Here is a 20,472-nt window from a genome sequence, read left to right as displayed (position 1 = left end):
ATACTTTAAATACAACGCTACGTTTAGGAATAATACTTAAAAATTAAAGATAAATTGTAATGAATGATAATATTGAAACAATTTATTCAAGACCTACATCGATGCACACCACACGGCAGAAATGAGGAGATCCCTAAGAGAACCAGAGTAACCGACTTAGCCCAACGGGTAACCGATAGACTTTGGGTTCCTAAGATACTATAGAACGGCGACCTCGCATCGGATAGCGCACCTTTTGCGTTGGAAGACCCCCCACTATAGGTGGTCAGAAGACATCAACAAATCGCCGGGAACCGCTGGATTCAGCGCAGCAGGCGGCGCATGACCATGGTGTGTGGAAGTTTCCACAAGACTGTGTCCAGCTGTGGACGTTTATCGGTTGATAACACGATGATAAGGAGGTAACGAGACGAATTCTCATATAAATAAAGGTTTAGAAATCATTTATCGTTGACTCAACGTGAATAACCGGATAATTTGCAATTATTCTAGTGCACTGGTAAAGTACGCGTATTTCGAGTCTAACAACACACAATTTCCCAGTTTCTATATCCACTAGCGGCATGCCGCGGCGTTGACCGACAAATCGCAAAAGCCAAAAGGTCTCCACTCTCCAGTTGAAAACAAGGCGTGCCTAAAGGAGGACGTTATTCCTTTGTGTTCATAAACATCGGACCTAACTTACGTGTAACCAAGGCAAACTAATTTTGCTAATCAACTTTACTCAAAAAAACTGCAACTAATATTTCAATTGTGTTAAAATTGTGGCTGTTAGTTAAAATGGTGTAATTAATAAACTGCAGTGGCAATAAATATTATTTTATTGTAAAAGTGACTGGCCCGAAATTCAAGGTAAACATAAACAAAATAGTGTCATTTTTATAAGCACGAACGTGTGTTAATATTATTAAGAATAATTTCAAATGAAATCTATTTATTTTTAATACGTAGTGCATGGCAGCATAAAATTGTTTACTTACTTATTTTTAAATACCTCTTACCTACCTACAGAAAAAAAAGACTTCGCGCCGTTTGCGTAGTTCAAAAACATGAGTCAAATGCGTTAATTCCTAATAACTTCCGGTGAGTACAGTGTACCTATTTACGCACTTGTTTATATATAGTTTAACAACAGGTAAAAAGTGAGTTAGTTTAGTACAATTTTTAACCTAAATACGTCGAGCCTGACACTTATGATAACATCCAGATAGGTACAAAGTTAGGTAATTAGTCTAATTACTGACCAAGATAAGGATTTTGTTTTCAAATAAGACCAAAAAATAGCTAATAGCTAATCTACAATCGATTCGCGTCGTAGGCAAATCGCATGTTCGTCAAAATCTGCATATTGTATACCTACCTATGCATTCGACGTTCCTTACCTACTTAGTTATAACTAGCTGATACCCGCGACTTCGTTCGCATGGATGCAGGTTTTTTAAAATTCCCGTGGGAACTCTTTGATTTTCCGGAATAAAAAGTAGCCTATTTGCTAATCCAGGGTATAATCTATCTCCTTTCTAAATTTCAGCCCAATCCGTCCAGTAGTTTTTGCGTGAAGGAGTAACAAACATACACATACACACACATACAAACTTTCTCCTTTATAATAATATTAGTGTGATGAATGTTTTAAAAGCTTTTATACAGGTACCTTAGTTACCTATTTAGATAAATCTATAAACTAGGCTATAAGTAGTTGCTTTAGCAATTATCAAAAAATCAAAAGCTAAAATAGGTAGATACTTACCTACATTTACATCGCTGCTTACCAAGTTAAAAACAAACTACATACTCGTACCTATCATACCTGAACTCTGAACTATTTTAATCATTTTAATAAATTAATTGGGCCTGAAGTGTCTTTTAACAACTTTTTCTCACTGTGATTTTCAATTTTTCTTTTTATCACTGTGCTTTATTGTAATTATTAGTAGGTAAACTGAAGTATAGGTTGAATATAGGTCGACATATATTATGTATAGGATATGCCTATTATTATTAGTAGAAATCTAAGGAAAAAGGCCACCTTTTTAAAACTAGAATCTAGAAATCGGTGGTTAGAATTCAAAAACCTGAACATTTTTTTCTGCGACAATTTTTTTTAGTGACACAGACAAATGACCAGATTGATGAATATTTTTTTGTCTATGAGCTCCTTAGGGAGTCGGGAGTATAAGCCCCTGTGCACAACATTGTATATTTCCGACCCGGTTTTTTTACAGCAGGTCTGTATACTGTATTGTATTTTTCACAATAATTTAACTCTTGACTGAAACATCCTGATCGAAGTTACTTGGAAGGGGTAAAGCAACATAAGTAACAAAACCATCATTTTAGGTAGGTCCTAATATTTATGGCAGACCGAACGTTAACGGCCTCGAAGGTCAGGAACTATAATGTAGGTACTCATGTGGTCAGACTTTGCCGGTACCTATGTCGCAGTGAAATAGCATAAGCCGGGAGTTGGTCTTATTACTAGATTTGTTTAGTGAAATGCACTAATGGAGTTGTCGTTTTAACCATTAGAGATATGGCTAACTCCCGGTTTATGCCATTTCGCTGCGACGCGACATAGCGACATAAACTTTATATGCCGGAAAAACAGAGTTCCCACGGAATTTTCAAACAAGTTGATCCAAATCCACGCGGACGAAATGGTGGGCATCCTCTATTATTTATAGACTGATTATAATTGAGTACTTAAGTATTTATTATTCACAATTAATGTGTTTGTGAAATATAATTTAACGTCTCTTTATCGTCCCATTGTTCAATCAAGTAAAGTAGGTACATAATATTACAAGTAGGTACCTACCGGTCATCGGTACAAATAAACAGTATGATTATTGCTATGAACTTGCGAATGCGTAGGTACGAGTATTTTACAATCAATGATATACATTGTGGCGTCTTTGTTCATTTCTATTATGCCTCATTCGCGCGAGAGTTTTTTAACGTCCGTTAAAAAGCGTTCAAATAGAACAAAATTAAATGGATTCCCAAGTATCTGTTTACACGTCAACGCTTTTTTAACGCGCATTTTGTATTATCAGCACAACACCGGGTTTTAACGCAACGCTTTTTTAACGCTCTTGCGAATTAGGTGTACCTATTAGCTTAATATGAGGTTTTTATTTCGAAATTATAGATATTATACACTTTAATTTTATTTACTAGTATAAACTATAGATAGTTAGTAAGTACCAATTTACAGCTCGGGTAAGCAGTGCTTTTACGTCTCTGTGCAACTCGCAATCGAGTGAATAGTGACGCATCATTGATCTTACCAATGTTATAATTCCAGTCGCGTACCGAGGTGACATTGACAATCGCCCTCTTCCGACTGACGTGATCTGGGTTGATCACTAGTTTGTAGATAATGGTAGCAGGTAACCCGGCCTGGTTACATGCGGAAGCTTACTATACACATAGGTATAGTCCGTACAAAATTACTTTTCACGCGCAATTTTAATTTTATACGGTTCACTTTTAAAATAAGTACTAAAATGATGTAGGTACCACTACCTACCTAACCACAAATTCACGGTTTCTGGATTTCTCCATTTACTCGTGCTACAAGACCTACCTACCTGCCTTTCATGATTGTAAGTCAATGGGAAGTACCCTATAGGTTTCGTTGACAGACACGACTGACGGACAGACGGACAGACAATAAAGTGATCCTATAAGGGTTCCGTTTTTCTGAGGTACGGAACCCTAAAATGAATTACCTAATGTTTACTATTATTGATGACACAGCTTAGATTGACTGTAGTCAATGCACTTACAAGGTCTCTCCATACATAATCCTAGCTCCATACTATAGCACCTATACCACAGAATAAATGTATAATAGGTAAGAAGATACTGTGGTACAAACATTGGTAGGTAATAGTACCTACTATATTAAATTCAACCGGATGAGACAATGACACAAAGTAGGTAGTCAGATGATTTTGTTTATCAGTCGAAGTCGTGTGGGTGCTAATCATCGTATGAAGATCGTTTGAAGATCAACTTCAAACGATCTTCAGTAGTTGAAGATGGTCACAACTTACACAGCATCCACATTATAATAATTGAGTAGGTTATAGATAGGTTATGGGGAATAAAGAATAGAGAGATTATAGATGTAAGTTCCAGGGAAGCCGTGATAGCGTAGAGGTTAATACGTCGATCTCCGTCAGGTCGGGGGGTTTGATCTCGCACCTCTAACTTTTCGGGAATTAGGTACCTCTGTGCGCAACAAAACCACGGCATACATTTTCTTGAGTTCTCGAAGCCTTCACCGAGGAGGTTTTAGTGGGTAAAAATCCTACAGGTCAACCTGATCTTTCCCCAAACAGACATTTCTCCCCGTCAAAAAAAATATATAGGTACCTACTGATTCGTACTCTAGGTACTCAATGAGCTCTTAAGGGCGAAGCGACCGGCCTGTTGATACTTTAATTAATTTCTTAAACTGGACCTTTTCAAGTAAAGATTTTTATATAAACCTGTGAGGATGATACTGCCGCTGTCGGAATCAGAATGCCATAAGCCTACGTTGTCGTATTAGTTTACAAATTGCGAAAAACCAAATTAAATTTGAATTTCGCGGGCAAGCCGGTCTGATGGCCCTTAAACAATGAACCCACATGCTAGGGTAAGAATTTTTTTCTGGCTCCTTTTTCATGTATGGGAGTCCCCCTGAAAAATAATTTAATTGAATTTCTAATTCAATGTTTATTTTATGGGTAAACGTTTTACTCAAATACCAAAACAGGTTTGTTGCTCATATATCGTCTACGAGCTAGAGACGTCTGTGAAGTTGAGGTACCTACGCGGACGGATAGACAGACAACTGCGTTTCAACCCTTTTAGTACGAAACCTATACCTACTGTCACTGAATTTCGGATACTCACGTTAAAAAGAAAAATAAAACCGACTTCAAAAATCAAAAACACTAAAAAGTAGAAAATAATTTTTGTTTAGCTACACATGTAATGTACCTAGGTATGAAGTCGAGCGAGCATATTAAAACAAAATTAGAAATCCAAGAGTGAAGCTCGCCCGACTTCATACCTAGGTACATTACATGTGTAGCTAAACAAAAATTATTTTCTACTTTTTAGTGTTTTTGGTTTTTGAAGTCGGTTTTATTTTTCTTTTGAAATTTTTTTATTTCACAATTTTTAGTGACCCCACTGTACTATAATATGCTATGCCCAGTTAAAACCCTACTGTTTATTACTAAGCTATTACACTGATCGCGAGCAATTTGCTCTTATCCATTGAGGAGTTCTGTTCTCCATCTCCGAAGATATTCATCAGATCTTCACCAAATTTATATGGGACCACCTGCACAGTATACCCTTTCAAACAAAAAAAAAAATTTCCAAATCGGTCCAGGGGTCTTTGAGTAATCGGGGAACATACATAAAAAATAAAAAAAATAAAAAAAAAAGATCCCGACGAATTGAGAACCTCCTCCTTTTTTGGAAGTCGGTTAATAAATAGGTGCAAATGTAACCTATCTGAGGTTGAGGTTTTCTGGTAGGGTTCTGATTGTTATGTTTAGGTAGGTAGGTACATCTCTATACTATACGTACTAAGTTAGTAGGTACATACCCAAAAAACCTATCTACCCATTTTATGTACCGTTTAAGTGCAAGGTCATAAAGTTACTGATAGTGTTATCATTTAACAAAATAACCGTAAATAAGTAACAATTTCAATTTTGATTACAGTTGCTTTATAATAATAATATTATATTGTGTTATGTTAGAGCGTGTTCAGTGTTCACTGAAACGGGTTGTGAAACTGAAGTGGTAATGGGCAGGGCATGAATGGTAGGTAATTAGTTCAAACCGTACTAGCTGTGGATAGACGTCATCAAACGAATCTAGGGAGCCGCTGGATCCAGGCGACGCACGACCGCGGCGTAAGTATAGTGCGCAATAGGTGGAGATGGCAACCGGGGCGTCCCCCCGCCTCATACCCCGATTGCTTTCTCATAAAATGTAGCCTATGTCACCCGGACCGTTACAACGAATCAACTGACACCTCATTCATCAAAATCGGCTCAGTAGTTTAGGCGCTACGGTGGAACACACCGAATCTGGATACAAACATACATACCTACATAGACTTCTAAAATCATAACCCTTCCTTTTGGCTTTGCCGCAGTCGGGTAAAAACCGCAATCTGAAACCGCTCTAACGCCAATGACAAACAAAACGCGACCGCTCCTTTGTCGTGAACACGCACTTATTACATAAAAAGAGGTAGGTACATTGTAATGTACCTAATTAATATAATTTTATTGTAACAACTAAACACTTGTAAGTGTACTTAGAATCTAGGTAGATAAACATCTTTTTAGCTACACAAATAAGGTTATTACAATTAAAAGAAAAAAAAGGAATATAAGAAAGTGAGCAAAGGCAGCCGCGATCTCTTCTGTCTCTTTCTTTATGCCTAAGTTAGTGCTATAGGTACTTTAGACATAGCATGCCAGGCATAGCATACTAGCAGACTAGCTGATATGCTCGCGACTTCATCCGCGTGCATTTAGGTTTTTAAAAATCCCGTGCGAACTGTTTGATTTTCCGGGTAAGTATATGCCTATGTCACTCTCGGTCTCGAACGACAACCATGCGAAAAATCGTGCCGATCCGTTGCTCACACCAACCAAACCAACAAATCACAAACCAATAAACCAACAAACTAACACACTTTCGCATAATATAAGATGGGAAGCTGTAGCTACTTAGGTAGTGATACACATATATATATGGGTAGTGATTTTACTTCTATAATAGTCCTATTTACTCTTTCCAGATGTCCCCAACGGGTTGGGTGGCGTGGGTTGCGCTGTGCTGCGTATGCGCAGGCAGCGCACTACGCGTGGGCGTGGGCATCGCTGACGTCACGGGTCCACCGGCTGAGATTGGCTTTGTGAGTTGTTATTTCCGCATTTTTAGGGTTCCGTGATAAAATAAAGAACCCTTAATGTTTTGCCCGTCCGTGCGTCCGTCCATCTGTCTGTATGTCATAACCATTTTAAGAATGACATTTTATGAAAATTTTAGCTCTCTACCCATTACAGTTCACGAGATACCTACATCCCGCTGAGGGACAAACGGATGCACAGCAGGGGCTGAGTAATAGGGTCCGTTGGCACCCGTTGGGTACGGAACCCTAAAAATTACATTCGAGTCGCCCATCCATTAGCTGATTTTAGAAAGAATGCCTAGAGTTAGTAAAAATATTTTTGGTTAAATATGGATACAGATGGATCAACACAACATAACAATCTAACTAATAAGATAAGTTTTTGTAGATTAAAAAAAATAATGTTGAGAAAATTGTATGTTTCACGGTTTATTGGACGGGATATTGGACCGAAGGTTATCGGGTTGATTAGTTTACTTTCATTTACCAGTGTTTGTTCATGGACATATATATTAACAAATACTAATTCCTTGCATACACATAATAAGCACTATAATTGTATACTAACACAAAATATACACTACCAGGCATCTAGTCACGAGTAGATGCTAAATTATTATGGTCAGGTAGTTTTTAGGGATCCTTACGTGCGAATGAAAACACAAAACCCTTATAGACTCGTATGTCTTTTTTTTTTTTTAATCTGTTTGCCTATCACAGTCAATGTGTTCCGAATATACCTACTGGACCGATTAAGTTAAACAGGTAACTAGGTAGACATAAATTATGAATTTCTGTGACCAAAACACTGACGTGTAAATAAATGAATTTTGAATACGGGGGTCACTTTTAAAGGGTAAATTAAAATTAAAAACAAAGTTTTGTAAATCGTACTACTTACTCGTACCATATTGTGATATCAATGATAGGTGTTTTTGTGAAGATCTCAAATATATTATTTAATAACATAATAATAGGTAAGGAAATAATTAGTTTTAAAGTTAGCTAAGAAAATAAAATTGACCACACCCCACACCCTTATCTCCGAAAGAACTGAGCCTAATATTTTGAACATCCTACGGAACCCCTCCACACGAATTCAACTCGCACTTATTTAGTTGTGTTCATCTGGAGCCCGGAACCTGTCGCTTGCAAGGAGAGTAATCGCACCACTGCGTGCCACTGCGCCTATGAGGCATTAATATCTAGATCTAGGTAGGTGGGGCCTACCTATCTAGATTTTAGTAATGCCTATCGGATACTAAGTAGTAGGTACCATGGGCCGCAGCTAGGTACTGTTCGCGACAGGTCAACATGGCAATCGAGGTGGGGACGCCCCGCACTCCCGCACAGCCATCGCGCCAGCCCCGTACGCCCGCACGTCACCCGCGCTATCCCGCGACAGCGCGGGTGACGTGCGGGCGTACGGGGCGTCCCCCCACCGCATACCCCGATTGCCATATCGACCTGTCGCGTACTACAATACATACCTATCTTTTGAGCGAGGATTTTGTAAACTCGCATCCGAATATTCGGAATCCTTGACAAATATGGCAGTAGGTAGATACATACTCGTAGATCGTTAACGTTGAGTAATAAGTGGTTTGCAAGGTCTCATTTTATAACAACATAATTGCGAAATGATTTAAACACTATATTTTATATCTTTACTTATTTCTAAATTCAACTGCTTTGTAGTAAATGGGAGGTAGGTAGGGTAAAGTACTAAGTGGTACTAATAGATACTCCTACCTACCTTACTACCTACCTAGCTATAGCTAGTTTATCCGTTGGTTTAATAAGTCCAGATTTCCTGAGAACAAAGTAGGTACCTAAATCAGATTTTAAAATGATTGTACCTACTTAGCCTTAGTTAGTACCTAACCATAAAAATGCTTACCTATCTTTATCATGTTTGGTTTTCAGATGGGTTATGCAAACTTGGAGCAGTCGGGCCACGGCATTCACCTGCGGCAGTTTTCACGCGCTTTTGTGCTTGAGGACGAGAGTAACTCCACTCGGGTCGTGTTCGTCTCCGTGGACGCTGCTATGATGGGCATTGGTGTCAGAAGAGAGGTACCTAATAGTTGTTACGGATGGGTTGCGCATACCTGGAACAGTAGATAGATGGATAGATGGATGGATATTGGATGGATGAATGGATAGATGGGTGGATGGATGGATAGATGGGTGGATGGATAGATGGATGGATGGATAGATGGGTAGATAGATGTACTTGACTGGTTTTTTTACTGTTTCCAGGTGTTAAAGCGTCTACAGAAACGCTACGGAGACCTGTACAATGACAACAACGTGATACTGAGCGGCACTCACACGCACTCCACTCCCGGAGGGTTTCTGCTGGACTTCCTCTTCGACCTGCCTATATTGGGCTTCGTGAAGGAGACCTACATGGCTTACATTACTGGGATTGTTAAAGTGAGTTGGCACAGGTTTATTTGGGATTTTGTGGAATCATGAAATTTGACAGATAGGTAGGTCTCATAAGCACAAGTAAAGACGAGTACGATAGTTGTGCAAGTAAAATGAAGAAATGAAGATAACTTAGGAAGAAACTAGAATGTTTTTTTCTAATTTCAGAGTATAATCACAGCCCACAATAATATTACCCCAGTGCGTATGGAGTATGGGGAAGCAGAGTTGTTGGACGCCAACATCAACAGATCTCCTTCTTCTTACCTGCGGAACCCACCCGAAGAAAGGCAGAAGTAAGTTGTAGTCCTAGCTTTAGAAATAAGTTATTTTTATTTTATCCAGATATAAGTTAGCAGTCTCACCTAGTGGTAAGTGATGATGCAATGAAAGCGGGCTAACATGAAAGTTGTATCTATGGCAGTTTTTATTAAACCCATACCCATTTGGCTTCTAAATTCGCTTGCCTAGAAGATATAGTTTTCATTCACAAAGCTCTCTTTGTAAAAGGATAGCACTAGATATAGACTAATACTAATTATTGTCAGTTTAGTTTAATCCTTGTTCAAGCAGATGAGCTAATATATAGGGTACTCTCTCTTGCTCAATTGTATCAAAAGGAAAAGGACACGTTATCGACTTGACTGGTCACTAGGTATGACATATTAGAGATTGTGTAGAATTAGACAACAATTACACCTGATGGAAAGTGATGATGTGGCCTAAGATGGGATACGTTTACCTAGAAGATGCCTATTCACTCTTCTTTTAAAGAGACCCGGATTGTAAATTACAATCCACCAATTGGTAGGAAACACAGATCGCGGAAGAGTATTCCAAACCTTAGCCTTATCTTTTTCATTCAAGGTACAAATACGACGTGGACAAGACATTAGCCCAGATACGGTTCATCGCACCTTCGGATCAGATAGTCGGTGTGATCAACTGGTTCGCGGTCCACCCCACCAGTATGAACAACACCAACCGTCTCATATCGTCCGACAACGTCGGCTACGCGTCTATACTGATGGAAAAGGAGCTTAATGGAAATAATACGTTGCCGGGAAAGGTAATTTTTCTTTTGATTCTTCGTATCATGTTCACACACATCACACAGACATCTCACGGCCACACACACACACACACAGTTGCCGATCATAGTCATATCGAGCTTTCTTCTGAGGCCGTACTCAGTGACCATATGTTTCAGTTCCATAGGTCATCATTGGCGACATGCGAAGACTTTGGTATTCAAGTACCTACTGAAGAATAAGTTCAGATTCTAGTGCTTCGCTCTCTCGTGGCATGCTTCTGTCCCATCTTTCATGTTTCATTCATTTAAACATCAGAGTCATTAGGAAGACTATCTGGCACTCAGGAGCTCTCAGTATAAAACAAGTCTTTAAACTTTTCTTTCCCACAGGGTCGCATAGTCTGTGCCTTCGCATCAACTAACCTCGGCGACGTGTCTCCAAACACGCGCGGCCCGCGCTGCGAGTTCTCAGGCAAGGCGTGCGACCAGGAGAAACTCCTGTGCAATCTGCCCAAAGAGCGGTGCTTCGCGTCCGGCCCTGGGCGGGACATGTTCGAGAGCACGAAGATCATTGCCACCAAGCTCTTTGATACGGCTATGGTAAGTACGTTGCATTATTAATGGTCTGAGGTCTATCTCAGAAGCTAAAAAAGCTAAACATAGGCGCAGTGCAAGACAGGTCAGTTGTGGGGAATTCCACATACCACGGTATTTTGCCGCCTTGACGTGTGAATCTTGTAGGGAATTCCACTTACCACGGTATTTCGCCGCTTTGACATAGGTTTCTTGTAGGGAATTCCACATAGCACGGTCTTTCGCCGCCTGAATTCAGCAGCTCCCTGCGACTTGTTTGATGTCGCCCTAGTAGGGTTCTATACCTAGTATTATTCACAATATTTTTTTTTATTTTTGACGGAGCACTCAAGGCATCAGAACACAGTGCCGCCAATAAAATACCTAACACCAGAGACCATCACTTAAAGCGAATTTTGCTCTAAAATCTGAATTTTGGACCCAAATTCGCATCAACAAGGTCTGAGCGTAAAACATAAAAAAAACCTGGAGCATCAATAACAGAGTTTTCCTATAAAGAGGATGGGAAAGGATGGGTATATGGCGTAAGAAAAATTCTGGAGCAAAGATAAAACTGGATTGGAAGTCTTTTCAACCAGCGCACCTAATCCAGGGTTGAAATATTTTCAGAGAGTATTGAGGCAGCCGGGAGAAGATCTGACGGGTCCTGTGGGCGTCATCCACCAATTTGTGGAGATGCCCACTCAAGAGGTCTCTCCCTATGATCCGATCAGCGAAACATTCAATGCTGTAAGTCACGTTTTGAGTTTCAAAATGCAAGGATTCCGACTATTGTATGCGCAAAATAAGTTTTTAAAAGTTAAAAATTCAATTCTGAGGAATACTTATAAGAAGCGTTGGCAGAATATTCTTGATGAGGAAAATATTCTTTATTAGTGGTACTTACCTGTCCTGTCTTCCATTCTTTTTCTGATTATTTATTTACCCAAAAAATCAAAGACCCAAACACTAGGGATCGTAACTAGCTAGTAGAGTGGTAACTAGCCACGGCCGAAGCCTCCCACCAGACCAGATCAGAGAAAATTTAGAAATTATAAAATTCCAAATTGCCCCTGCCGGAAATCGAGCCCGGGAGCTCCCACAAATAAGACCACAGCTGCACTCCCCATTGCGCCAAAGAGGTCGTCAATATTAACTAATAAGTTGAACTCATTCAGGCTTCCTTTATATCCTCAGTCCAAAAAGTATTTGATCCCTAGAGTGCCAAAGTGACGGGTTGCTACCCAGCCATGGGGTACAGTTTCGCGGCCGGCACCACGGACGGGCCGGGAGCGTTCGACTTCACCCAGGGAACCACTTCCTCCAACCCGCTGTGGAACGCCGTGCGAGACTTCATAGCCGAGCCCACTGCTGAAGATGTGCAATGCCATAAGCCGAAACCTATTCTACTCGCTACTGGACGGGTGAGTTCTTGATCTATATACCTGGGCATTTAACTAGATTTCGTCGTTTTAACCGAACAATAATAATAATAGAAGATGGTTTACCAAAAGGTTTAAACGAGCCTATAAAATCGGGTATGAATAGATTTTAGTCCCGAATTAAACACACTACTTTTCACTTCGATTGTGATGAAATGTGGTAACAGTGATACGCGAGCTGTGGGTGAGTTCACTCTCATAACTCACCTCTTCTGATCTTTAGGTATGCTCTAGCCATACATCGATAAATCACTCACTGCGCAGGTACAAGGTCAGAGATCTTTTAACCAGACGCCAAATAAGTTGACTGATGTATCACCCACTGTAGAAGTTCAAGGTCGGAGACTTTAATGTGACATCCATACTCTTATTTCCAATTTTTTATTTATAAATACCTACTTAGTACATACATAGGGAGGCCTTAATAAACAAAGGAATCTTATGTACAGTACAACCAAATTAATAATGCGCATAGAAATCTTCGTCGCTGTTCGGCAACGGTCGTATGATACACATGAGATTGACTCCTATTTGTTTATAACAAGGTGCAAAATTCGTCGCATTCCCAGAAACACCCGAATCATTGAATCGTAAGAGCCTAAACAATGCACTTGCATTTTGCACCTTGTTATAAACAAATAGGAGTCAATATCATGTGTATCATACGACCGTTGCCGAACAGTGACGAAGATTTCTATGCGCATTATTAATTTGGTTGTACTGTAAACCACTAGGTACTGCATGATACGTGCATCACCTGAAATCTTGCAGCAATGGCAGTAATCGAGCCTGCTGGTACCAGCTGGTCATAATGTCAAAGTCAAAGTAATCAGAATATTAATTTTGTTTTGGCACTATAGAACAATGTTGGTTCTAGGCAAAATTCCCATACGAATGGCAGCCCAAAATAGTCTCCTGCACAGTTGTCAGGATAGGAGGGCTATTCCTGGCGGCAGTGCCCGGGGAGTTCACCACGATGTCCGGGAGACGGCTGAGGAATGTAGTGGCGAAGAGTTCTGGCGCTAAAAGGGTAGTGTTGGCCGGACTGTCCAATATATACTCGGATTACATCGCCACGCCTGAGGAGTATCAGGTAATTTTTTTTAACTATTGATTGGCTGCAATCAGACCTATATTGGTAAGTGATCATGCAGCCTGGAACGTGCTAATTATAAAATGTCTAGATTCACTCTTGACTTGAACGTGCAAGGATTTAAAATTGGAGGGGAAAATTGAAACTGGAAGGGCATATCTTAGGGATTTGAATTAGAAACGAGGATGCGCATCGCTTCGTACGTGTCCGTGGAATTTCGACTACGTAAGGGTGCCTTGACGATGCCTTGCGGTCTTGCGGTATGATAGTAGAAAGGTTAGAGAGGAACCAGGTCAAGAGGTTCCTGGGCACTCGCTCCGAAATATTGACCGTAGATTTTGACAGAATTTTTTTTTTTTTGAAAATGAGTATTAATTTCTTTTGTTAATCTTCGAACTACCCGCTCATTGTCACTTCAGCTTCGCAGCTCGTTGAGTAATCAGCTCTGGTTAAACTGCGGATTCGGTTCTAGTTCGAACAACCGTTAGGGGTCCCAAGATGCCGAAAAGACGACCTTACACCTTTCCGGTGTAAGGTCGCCATTTCAGCACCTTGGGAACTTATCTTCGTATGTTTTTATTATTTTTTGTGTTTTTACCTACGCTTCAAGGCTAAATAAGTAATTTTTAAATATCAAAAATTGCGGAACCGGTAGGTTCTTCTTAGTTTTTAAGTCTGTTCTGTCCAAATACCTGGTTCAGTCTTTTATCAAAATCAGGGTTAGCAACTCTGATGGGTCTAAAATAATAGGTATGTACACAAAATAGGTACAAATAACTGTTCTTTCATAGGCGCAGAGATACGAAGCGGCTTCCACCATCTTCGGTCCGCACACTTTGGATATCTACCTCAACAAATACGTGGAGTTGACCAACGCATTGCTACAGGTTTGTGAAACTGTTTTAAAAAAACTTTTTCTAAAACAAATGTTCTCTTTGCCACATTTTACAGAAAACTTCAGATTGGACAACTTGTTTTAAGATTACTTTACCTTCATATCTTTGACTTTTATAGGACTCCAAGTTGGACCCGGGGCCACAGCCGCCGGATTTCAGCGAGCAATTGATCACTCTGGTTCCTCCGGTGCTGTGGGATTCCGCGCCCTGGGGCCATGAGTTCGGCGATTGCCTAAAGCAGCCGCAGAAACACTATAGCTATGGGGACGTTGTTTCTGCTACGTTTGTAAGTTTAAAAAAAATCTAAAGGCATTTTGAAGTAAAACTTATCGTACTAATACTATGAACGCGAAAATTTGTATGGATAGATGTTTGTTACTCTTTCGGGCAAAAACTACTGACCGATTTGGTTGTGGAATAAACATAGATCATAACCTGGATTAATACATATAAGCTATTTTGTATCCCGGAAAATCAATGAGTTCCCACGGGATTTTTAAAAACCTATATCCATGGGAACGAAATCGCGGGCATCAGCTAATTTAGACATACTTGTAAGATTTTTAGAATTCTTTTAAATGCATTGTTTAAGTAAAACTTATTTATGCGCCACTCAAGAATGACTCATGTCCAGGTATCAGGGCACCCGCGGAACAGCGTGCGTCACGGACGCTGGTTCGCGGCCGTGGAGCGTTTGGAGTCGGAGCAGGATGACGCGTGGACCGTCGTGGCTACGGATGCTGACTGGGAGACTAAGTAAGTTCACAATTTTAGGGTTCCGTACCTCAGAAAGAAAAACTGAACCCTTATAGGATCACTTTGTTGTCTGTCTGTCCGTCGTGTCTGTCAAGAAACCTGTAGGGTACTTCCCGTTGACCTAGAATAATTAAATTTGGTAGGTAGGTAGTTCTAGGTCACAAGTACAGGAATAAATCTGAAAACCGCGAATTTGTGTTTACATCTTTTTAGAAAATGTGTTTCAATTTTCAAAGTAAGTTACTATACCAAGTGGGGTAACATATTATGAAAGGGCTTTACCTGTACATTCTAAAACAGATTTTTATTTATTTTTATGTATAATAGTTTTTGATTTATCGTGCAAAATGCTGGAAAAAATACTCGAGTACGGAACCCTCAGTGCGCGAGTCTGACTCACACTTTGCCGGTTTTTTTTACAAAATTTTTAATTCACTAAATCACATATAGATGGCGCAGACCGTTATTAACTTGCAGACTTCTACATAAAGGTGTTAGGTATATCTTGTACAATGGTATGGAACCCTTCGCATGCGAGTCCGACCTGCATTGACCGGTTTCTTTCTTCTTCACAGGTACATCTGGCTCCGTAACTCCAAGATACTCGGCACGAGTCACGCGGAGGTCGAATGGGAGGTCCCTGTGGGGACTCCCGCGGGCACATACCGCCTGCACCACTACGGCAACTATAAGTACATCTTGGGCGGTATCTACCCCTACCACGGGTTTACCGACTCGTTTGAAGTCACCTAACCTCAATAAACTACCAATAAGTGGCTTCAATAGTTGTTTATCTTACAAATGCGCAAAATAGTAAATTAAAGCCAAGGTGAAAATTTTGCAGTGCAGCTTTTTTTATGGACGTATCCACCCACCATCAGGACCGGAATAAAAAAAAATCAAAACCTAACGGTACCGTTAGCTTTCTTGAAGCACACGAGGTAGCAACTTTTTATTTTACTTGCCTGGCTGGACTGGACTGAACCAGACATGACCGGACTGAACCGATTAACCCAGTCCGGTCCACTCTAGTCCAGCACAAGTTACTGTCACCGAGAGTGTCTTTCGTTTCGTGTCACCGCTTCTGTCGATGTCCTTCAACGTCGGAATTCTTTCAATACTCAAACCTCCAGGCACGTAGAGTTTAATTTAAATTTGCACGTGTATCATAGTTCAATGTTTTTCAATATATTTGTAACTGAAACAATGAAATATGATTACCGCTTTATAGTACCCTGTACTAGTAAGTTCAATTCAATATAGATTTTAATTTCTATAATTATTTATAAAATGATAGGTACTAACTAATTATAATATACCTCTAAAATATGTCGAAAACCAGCTGTTCTGTTTGGCGACCGTATTGGTCTCGTACAAAAACATTCTCTGCCGCCCGGTCTCTGTAGGTGGCCGACTGTGTGGTAACATTTTTATCGCACATGATCGGTGATAATCAACATTACGGTTTAGTAAGCGATGTAAAAAAACCCGCATTACGGGCAAATATGTTGAAAAACACTTTTTAATGCAAGAGTAATTATGAATTAAAGTTTTTAATGTAAGTGCCCTACCTATGTTGTAGGCCAGAGTTACCCTTATATGTAGTTTCAAAAAATGTTTTGTAAAGATTGGATTATGCTAGTCATTTATGCAAAATGCTATTTTCATAATTTTCTTATTTTTTTGTTCTATTTTAAAATATTTATTTTATTTTAAAATAAAAAATATTAAAATAAATGTAAAATATTTGTACATAAATTCCAATACTCCTTCTAGGTCAGTGGTTCCCAAAGATATGTATTTAAGTGCTATAAATTAGATTTTAAGTAAAATAAATAAATAATGATAAAATCAACTTTCCTTGCCTTCTAAGTGATTTATTAAGAACGCTTATAATTTTTATACCTATCTATCTACCTACTTAGTTGGTGATATTGCAGGACTAAACAATAATATCTTGACATACTTACTTATTATTAGCTACTTATATGTTATACCTAAATTATAATATTATATTCATTTTCTAGTATACAAAAGTGCCTTAGGTACGTATCTATACGTAATTTCACGAAAATGAGGCTAATGAAAATCATTGTTTTTGCAATCGTTAGCTTTCTAAAAGATGTTTATGCCTAATTTTGTAGACACGTTCTAAAAACTAATACCTAAGCATATTCTATGTCTGTGGTTAGCCACATTTCCGTAAAACTAACTAGTTCCAAAATTACACGGATTTAAATATTATTTATATGTAAATTCTTGAGACTGTCGCTGCCGTGTAATTGAAACTGATATAACGCAAATCTGGAAAGCTGCAGATATTATCTAGTTCTTAGAACGTATATATAGACTATTTTTTTTTTGTAATCTCGGAGATAAAAATGATGGTCCGTGTCTTGAATGTTTTTATGTCTCATACACACCTACAAATACCTAAGTATTTGTCGGTAATCGTTTGCAACACATCACAGATCAAAGATCTGTCAACAAAATGTGTTGATAATAATAATTCCAATTCAAATGAAATAAGTATGGGCTCAGGGCTGATTCTCAAATTATCAGTTTTACATAGGTATTATTGAAAAATTTCTTAGGAAAATTATGTTTCTTTTTTTTGTTACTTAAATAGGTACCTACCTACTTACGTTATTCTTTAAGTCTTTCAAATAATATGTGATTAGTGCTACTTTTTTATCTCGTAATTACACATTTCGGAGGTTTATTTTACTCGTTGCACAAGAAATATTATTTTACTAATGATTTTATCTGAATCGGAATTACGAGGACAACACTACAATCATGGATGCCAAAATAATTAGTTTACCTACTTAAAAATGTTATTTATTACATTTTGATTATAGATAAGGGAGCGTTTATCGTGTAATTATAACGATAATGATTTGATTTTATTTATACACGTGTATCTGGTAGATAAACTCAAACTCAAATCATGTTTATTCAAATTGGGTACCTACTTACCACCACAGAGTAGGTACCTACTTTGTATTATGTAACATACTTTCAATTGTGGAATTTCTATTTTTTTTAAGATAATGATGTAAATGGTGATAATTAATTACGTAAACTCAAAACTAAAGTTACGAAGGTTCCAAATGCGCCCAGGTCTGAGAAGAAGCCCACAACAAACTCAGCTATAATCAGCAGACAATTAACTAGGGATGCCACGCACACACACACCACTATTCATGATGTACTTTTGAAGAGTTGTTCACTAAAATAGGATAGGCATATACTAATTAGGTACCTAGGTAGGTTGTTCCGAAAATTGTTAGCTACAGAATAAATTTGAATTTATGGCTAATCACTTTGCTGAAAATCATTGGCCACCTATATTTAGTTCTTATTTTAAATATTTTTTAAAAATATCCGTCACACTTTTGTTTGCAACAATGGACGTCTTGCGAGATGCTTTTCGTGCTACGTCGCGCAAGAAACATTTTGTAAATATTTCGAAAACTGGTTTATAGGTGCATTGGGGTTGAAGGGGATTATTTTGAAAAGCTATAAATAAACTTTTGCAAATTCCAACTATTTTTCATTTCACTAACAATTTTTGGAACAGCCCACGTAGGTACCGAAAAATATGATAGCAAACTATCCGATTTTTTCCTTGCATACGTTTGGGAAAGCGAGGAGGAAGACTTTCTACAAACTGCCATACCAAGTAGAGATAATAATATTGTGTACCTATTGTTTTGATATAGAATGCCAGTACTTACCAGTTACCTAGTTAGCTCTATGCACTCAGGTGTAGATAATACTAAGATACTCGGTGAAGGTTAGCGATATGGCCTAGGAGGTCCTGGAAAATTTGGGGCAGTTGGCAACCCTAATTTTGTCATACGTAATAATACATAATGATTTGCCTATCTTGTAACTTGTAGGTACGTATTCAATATGTCAAGTCAGAGATTCTATGTAGGAAATATAAAATGTAAAAATACTAGTTAATAAATAGGTAATTAATTACTATGTACCTAGTTACAAATAGTTTTATCAGACGCTTGCCAGATTAAAGTAAATAAACGTTTTCCAAAATATATTGTTGTTCCTTTTTTTATTTGCCAACCTAACCTTGAATGAATTAGATTATAAGTATGTAGAATATTATTATGTTTCAATTACTTAATATAAAAATACCATGACACGAAACCGAAACTATCATAAAATGTCGAATTCTCTTTCTAAGCACAATTTGTAGTATTTAAAACCGAGTACCATTACTACAACTGTTAAAAGTTATGCCAAATGTACCTGCGCAGAAATCTTATTTTTGAATGGCGCGAAAATATCTCAGCCAATCATAGCGTGCGTCCGTCCGCTATTGGTTGTTGGCACGCGCCATGTTTTGTACGCGCGAATTATGAACGAGATAGCACGAGTCTGTTGTTCTTGTGTTTAAAATCTTATCGTCAAGCAATAAGGTCTGTATTTCATTGGTGAAGGTTAGGTTTTAGGTTGCGCATTTTTGCGCAAACTTTTACCATTATGGAAAAAGTGGTAGTAGATTCTGTACCTAGTACCTATCTATCAGATCAAAACGATATCACAATGCAAAAAGAAAATAATCCTTGAAGGGACATTAATACTGATAATATTGATAAATATGTAATATTATAGGTACCTATCTATATGCCTAAACTAATTAATTATACTGACAGATAAAATTAATCATCTACGAATGTGAGAATAATTAGGATTTAGAATGTTTTATTAACTATCATAGAGTGCTGAAGACATTAAAGAAATAAACCTTTTTCATTTTCATTGCCTTCTGCATTAGTACACGGTACCTATGTACCTATATTATTTCTATATTATGTGAATTTCAAATGTGAAGGACGTTCATTGTTAATGAATTTAAATAGTGTTGGTGCACAGGTACTTTTTTGGAAATCAAGGATAGATTTTCCGTCATAGCCTAGAATCTGAAGCAAAAAGGTAGAAATCTAAAAGTATTTTTCATATTATTAGTGGACCTTATGCGCTCTGGGATAAAAGTTTGAACCCGAGACCTTATTCAGATCATCCATAAATTTTAATAACCAAAAGATAATCATCATCATCTCAACGTATTGCCAGCCCACTACTGAGCACCCAGAATAAGAAGGGTTTAGTTATACCACGTTAGCCAAGTACGGATCGGCAGACTTCATACACCTTTGAGAACATTAAGGTAAACTCTCGGCCAGGTTTCTTCACGATGTTTTTCTTCACAGTCAAAGCAAGTAATTCAATTCCTATAACTCCAATAAGTAACTATACGCGGCAGAGTGGAATGGCAA

At 38.4% G+C, this 20,472-nt stretch overlaps 1 protein-coding gene across 3 annotated transcripts; it reads left to right on the top strand.

Annotated features, from left to right (window-relative positions):
• Positions 1-521: 521 nt before the first annotated feature.
• LOC123869785 (neutral ceramidase) lies at positions 522-19,227 on the top strand. Of its 3 annotated transcripts, none has more exons than XM_045912806.1 (15): positions 522-852; positions 6,827-6,943; positions 8,867-9,016; positions 9,203-9,379; positions 9,542-9,669; positions 10,241-10,442; positions 10,797-11,006; positions 11,610-11,729; positions 12,200-12,403; positions 13,299-13,514; positions 14,306-14,401; positions 14,529-14,696; positions 15,045-15,166; positions 15,742-16,009; positions 16,108-19,227. In XM_045912806.1, the coding sequence occupies exons 2-14, from the start codon at positions 6,827-6,829 to the stop codon at positions 15,917-15,919; spliced, it is 2,088 nt and encodes a 695-aa protein (XP_045768762.1). In that variant the 5' UTR covers positions 522-852; the 3' UTR covers positions 15,920-16,009; positions 16,108-19,227. The 3 variants fall into 3 exon arrangements, with proteins under 3 accessions (XP_045768762.1, XP_045768764.1, XP_045768763.1); XM_045912807.1 differs by lacking the exon at positions 522-852 and adding an exon at positions 2,173-2,228; XM_045912808.1 differs by lacking the exon at positions 16,108-19,227 and having other exon boundaries at positions 15,742-16,096.
• The last annotated feature ends 1,245 nt before the right edge of the window (positions 19,228-20,472 follow it).

This window comes from Maniola jurtina, chromosome 11, assembly GCF_905333055.1.
Source record: "Maniola jurtina chromosome 11, ilManJurt1.1, whole genome shotgun sequence".
In the NCBI taxonomy this organism is placed as follows: domain Eukaryota; kingdom Metazoa; phylum Arthropoda; class Insecta; order Lepidoptera; family Nymphalidae; genus Maniola; species Maniola jurtina.
This window is presented reverse-complemented; position numbering and strand designations above follow the sequence as displayed.

What these genes read in the sequence shown, in the direction of transcription:
- LOC123869785 (XM_045912806.1), top strand. Translation starts at nt 6,827, where the DNA reads ATGTCCCCAACGGGTTGGGTGGCGTGGGTTGCGCTGTGCTGCGTATGC. An exon ending in ACATTACTGGGATTGTTAAA is followed by an intron (nt 9,380 to 9,541) that starts GTGAGTTGGCAC and finishes TTCTAATTTCAG; the next exon opens with AGTATAATCACAGCCCACAA. An exon ending in GATGCTGACTGGGAGACTAA is followed by an intron (nt 15,167 to 15,741) that starts GTAAGTTCACAA and finishes TCTTCTTCACAG; the next exon opens with GTACATCTGGCTCCGTAACT.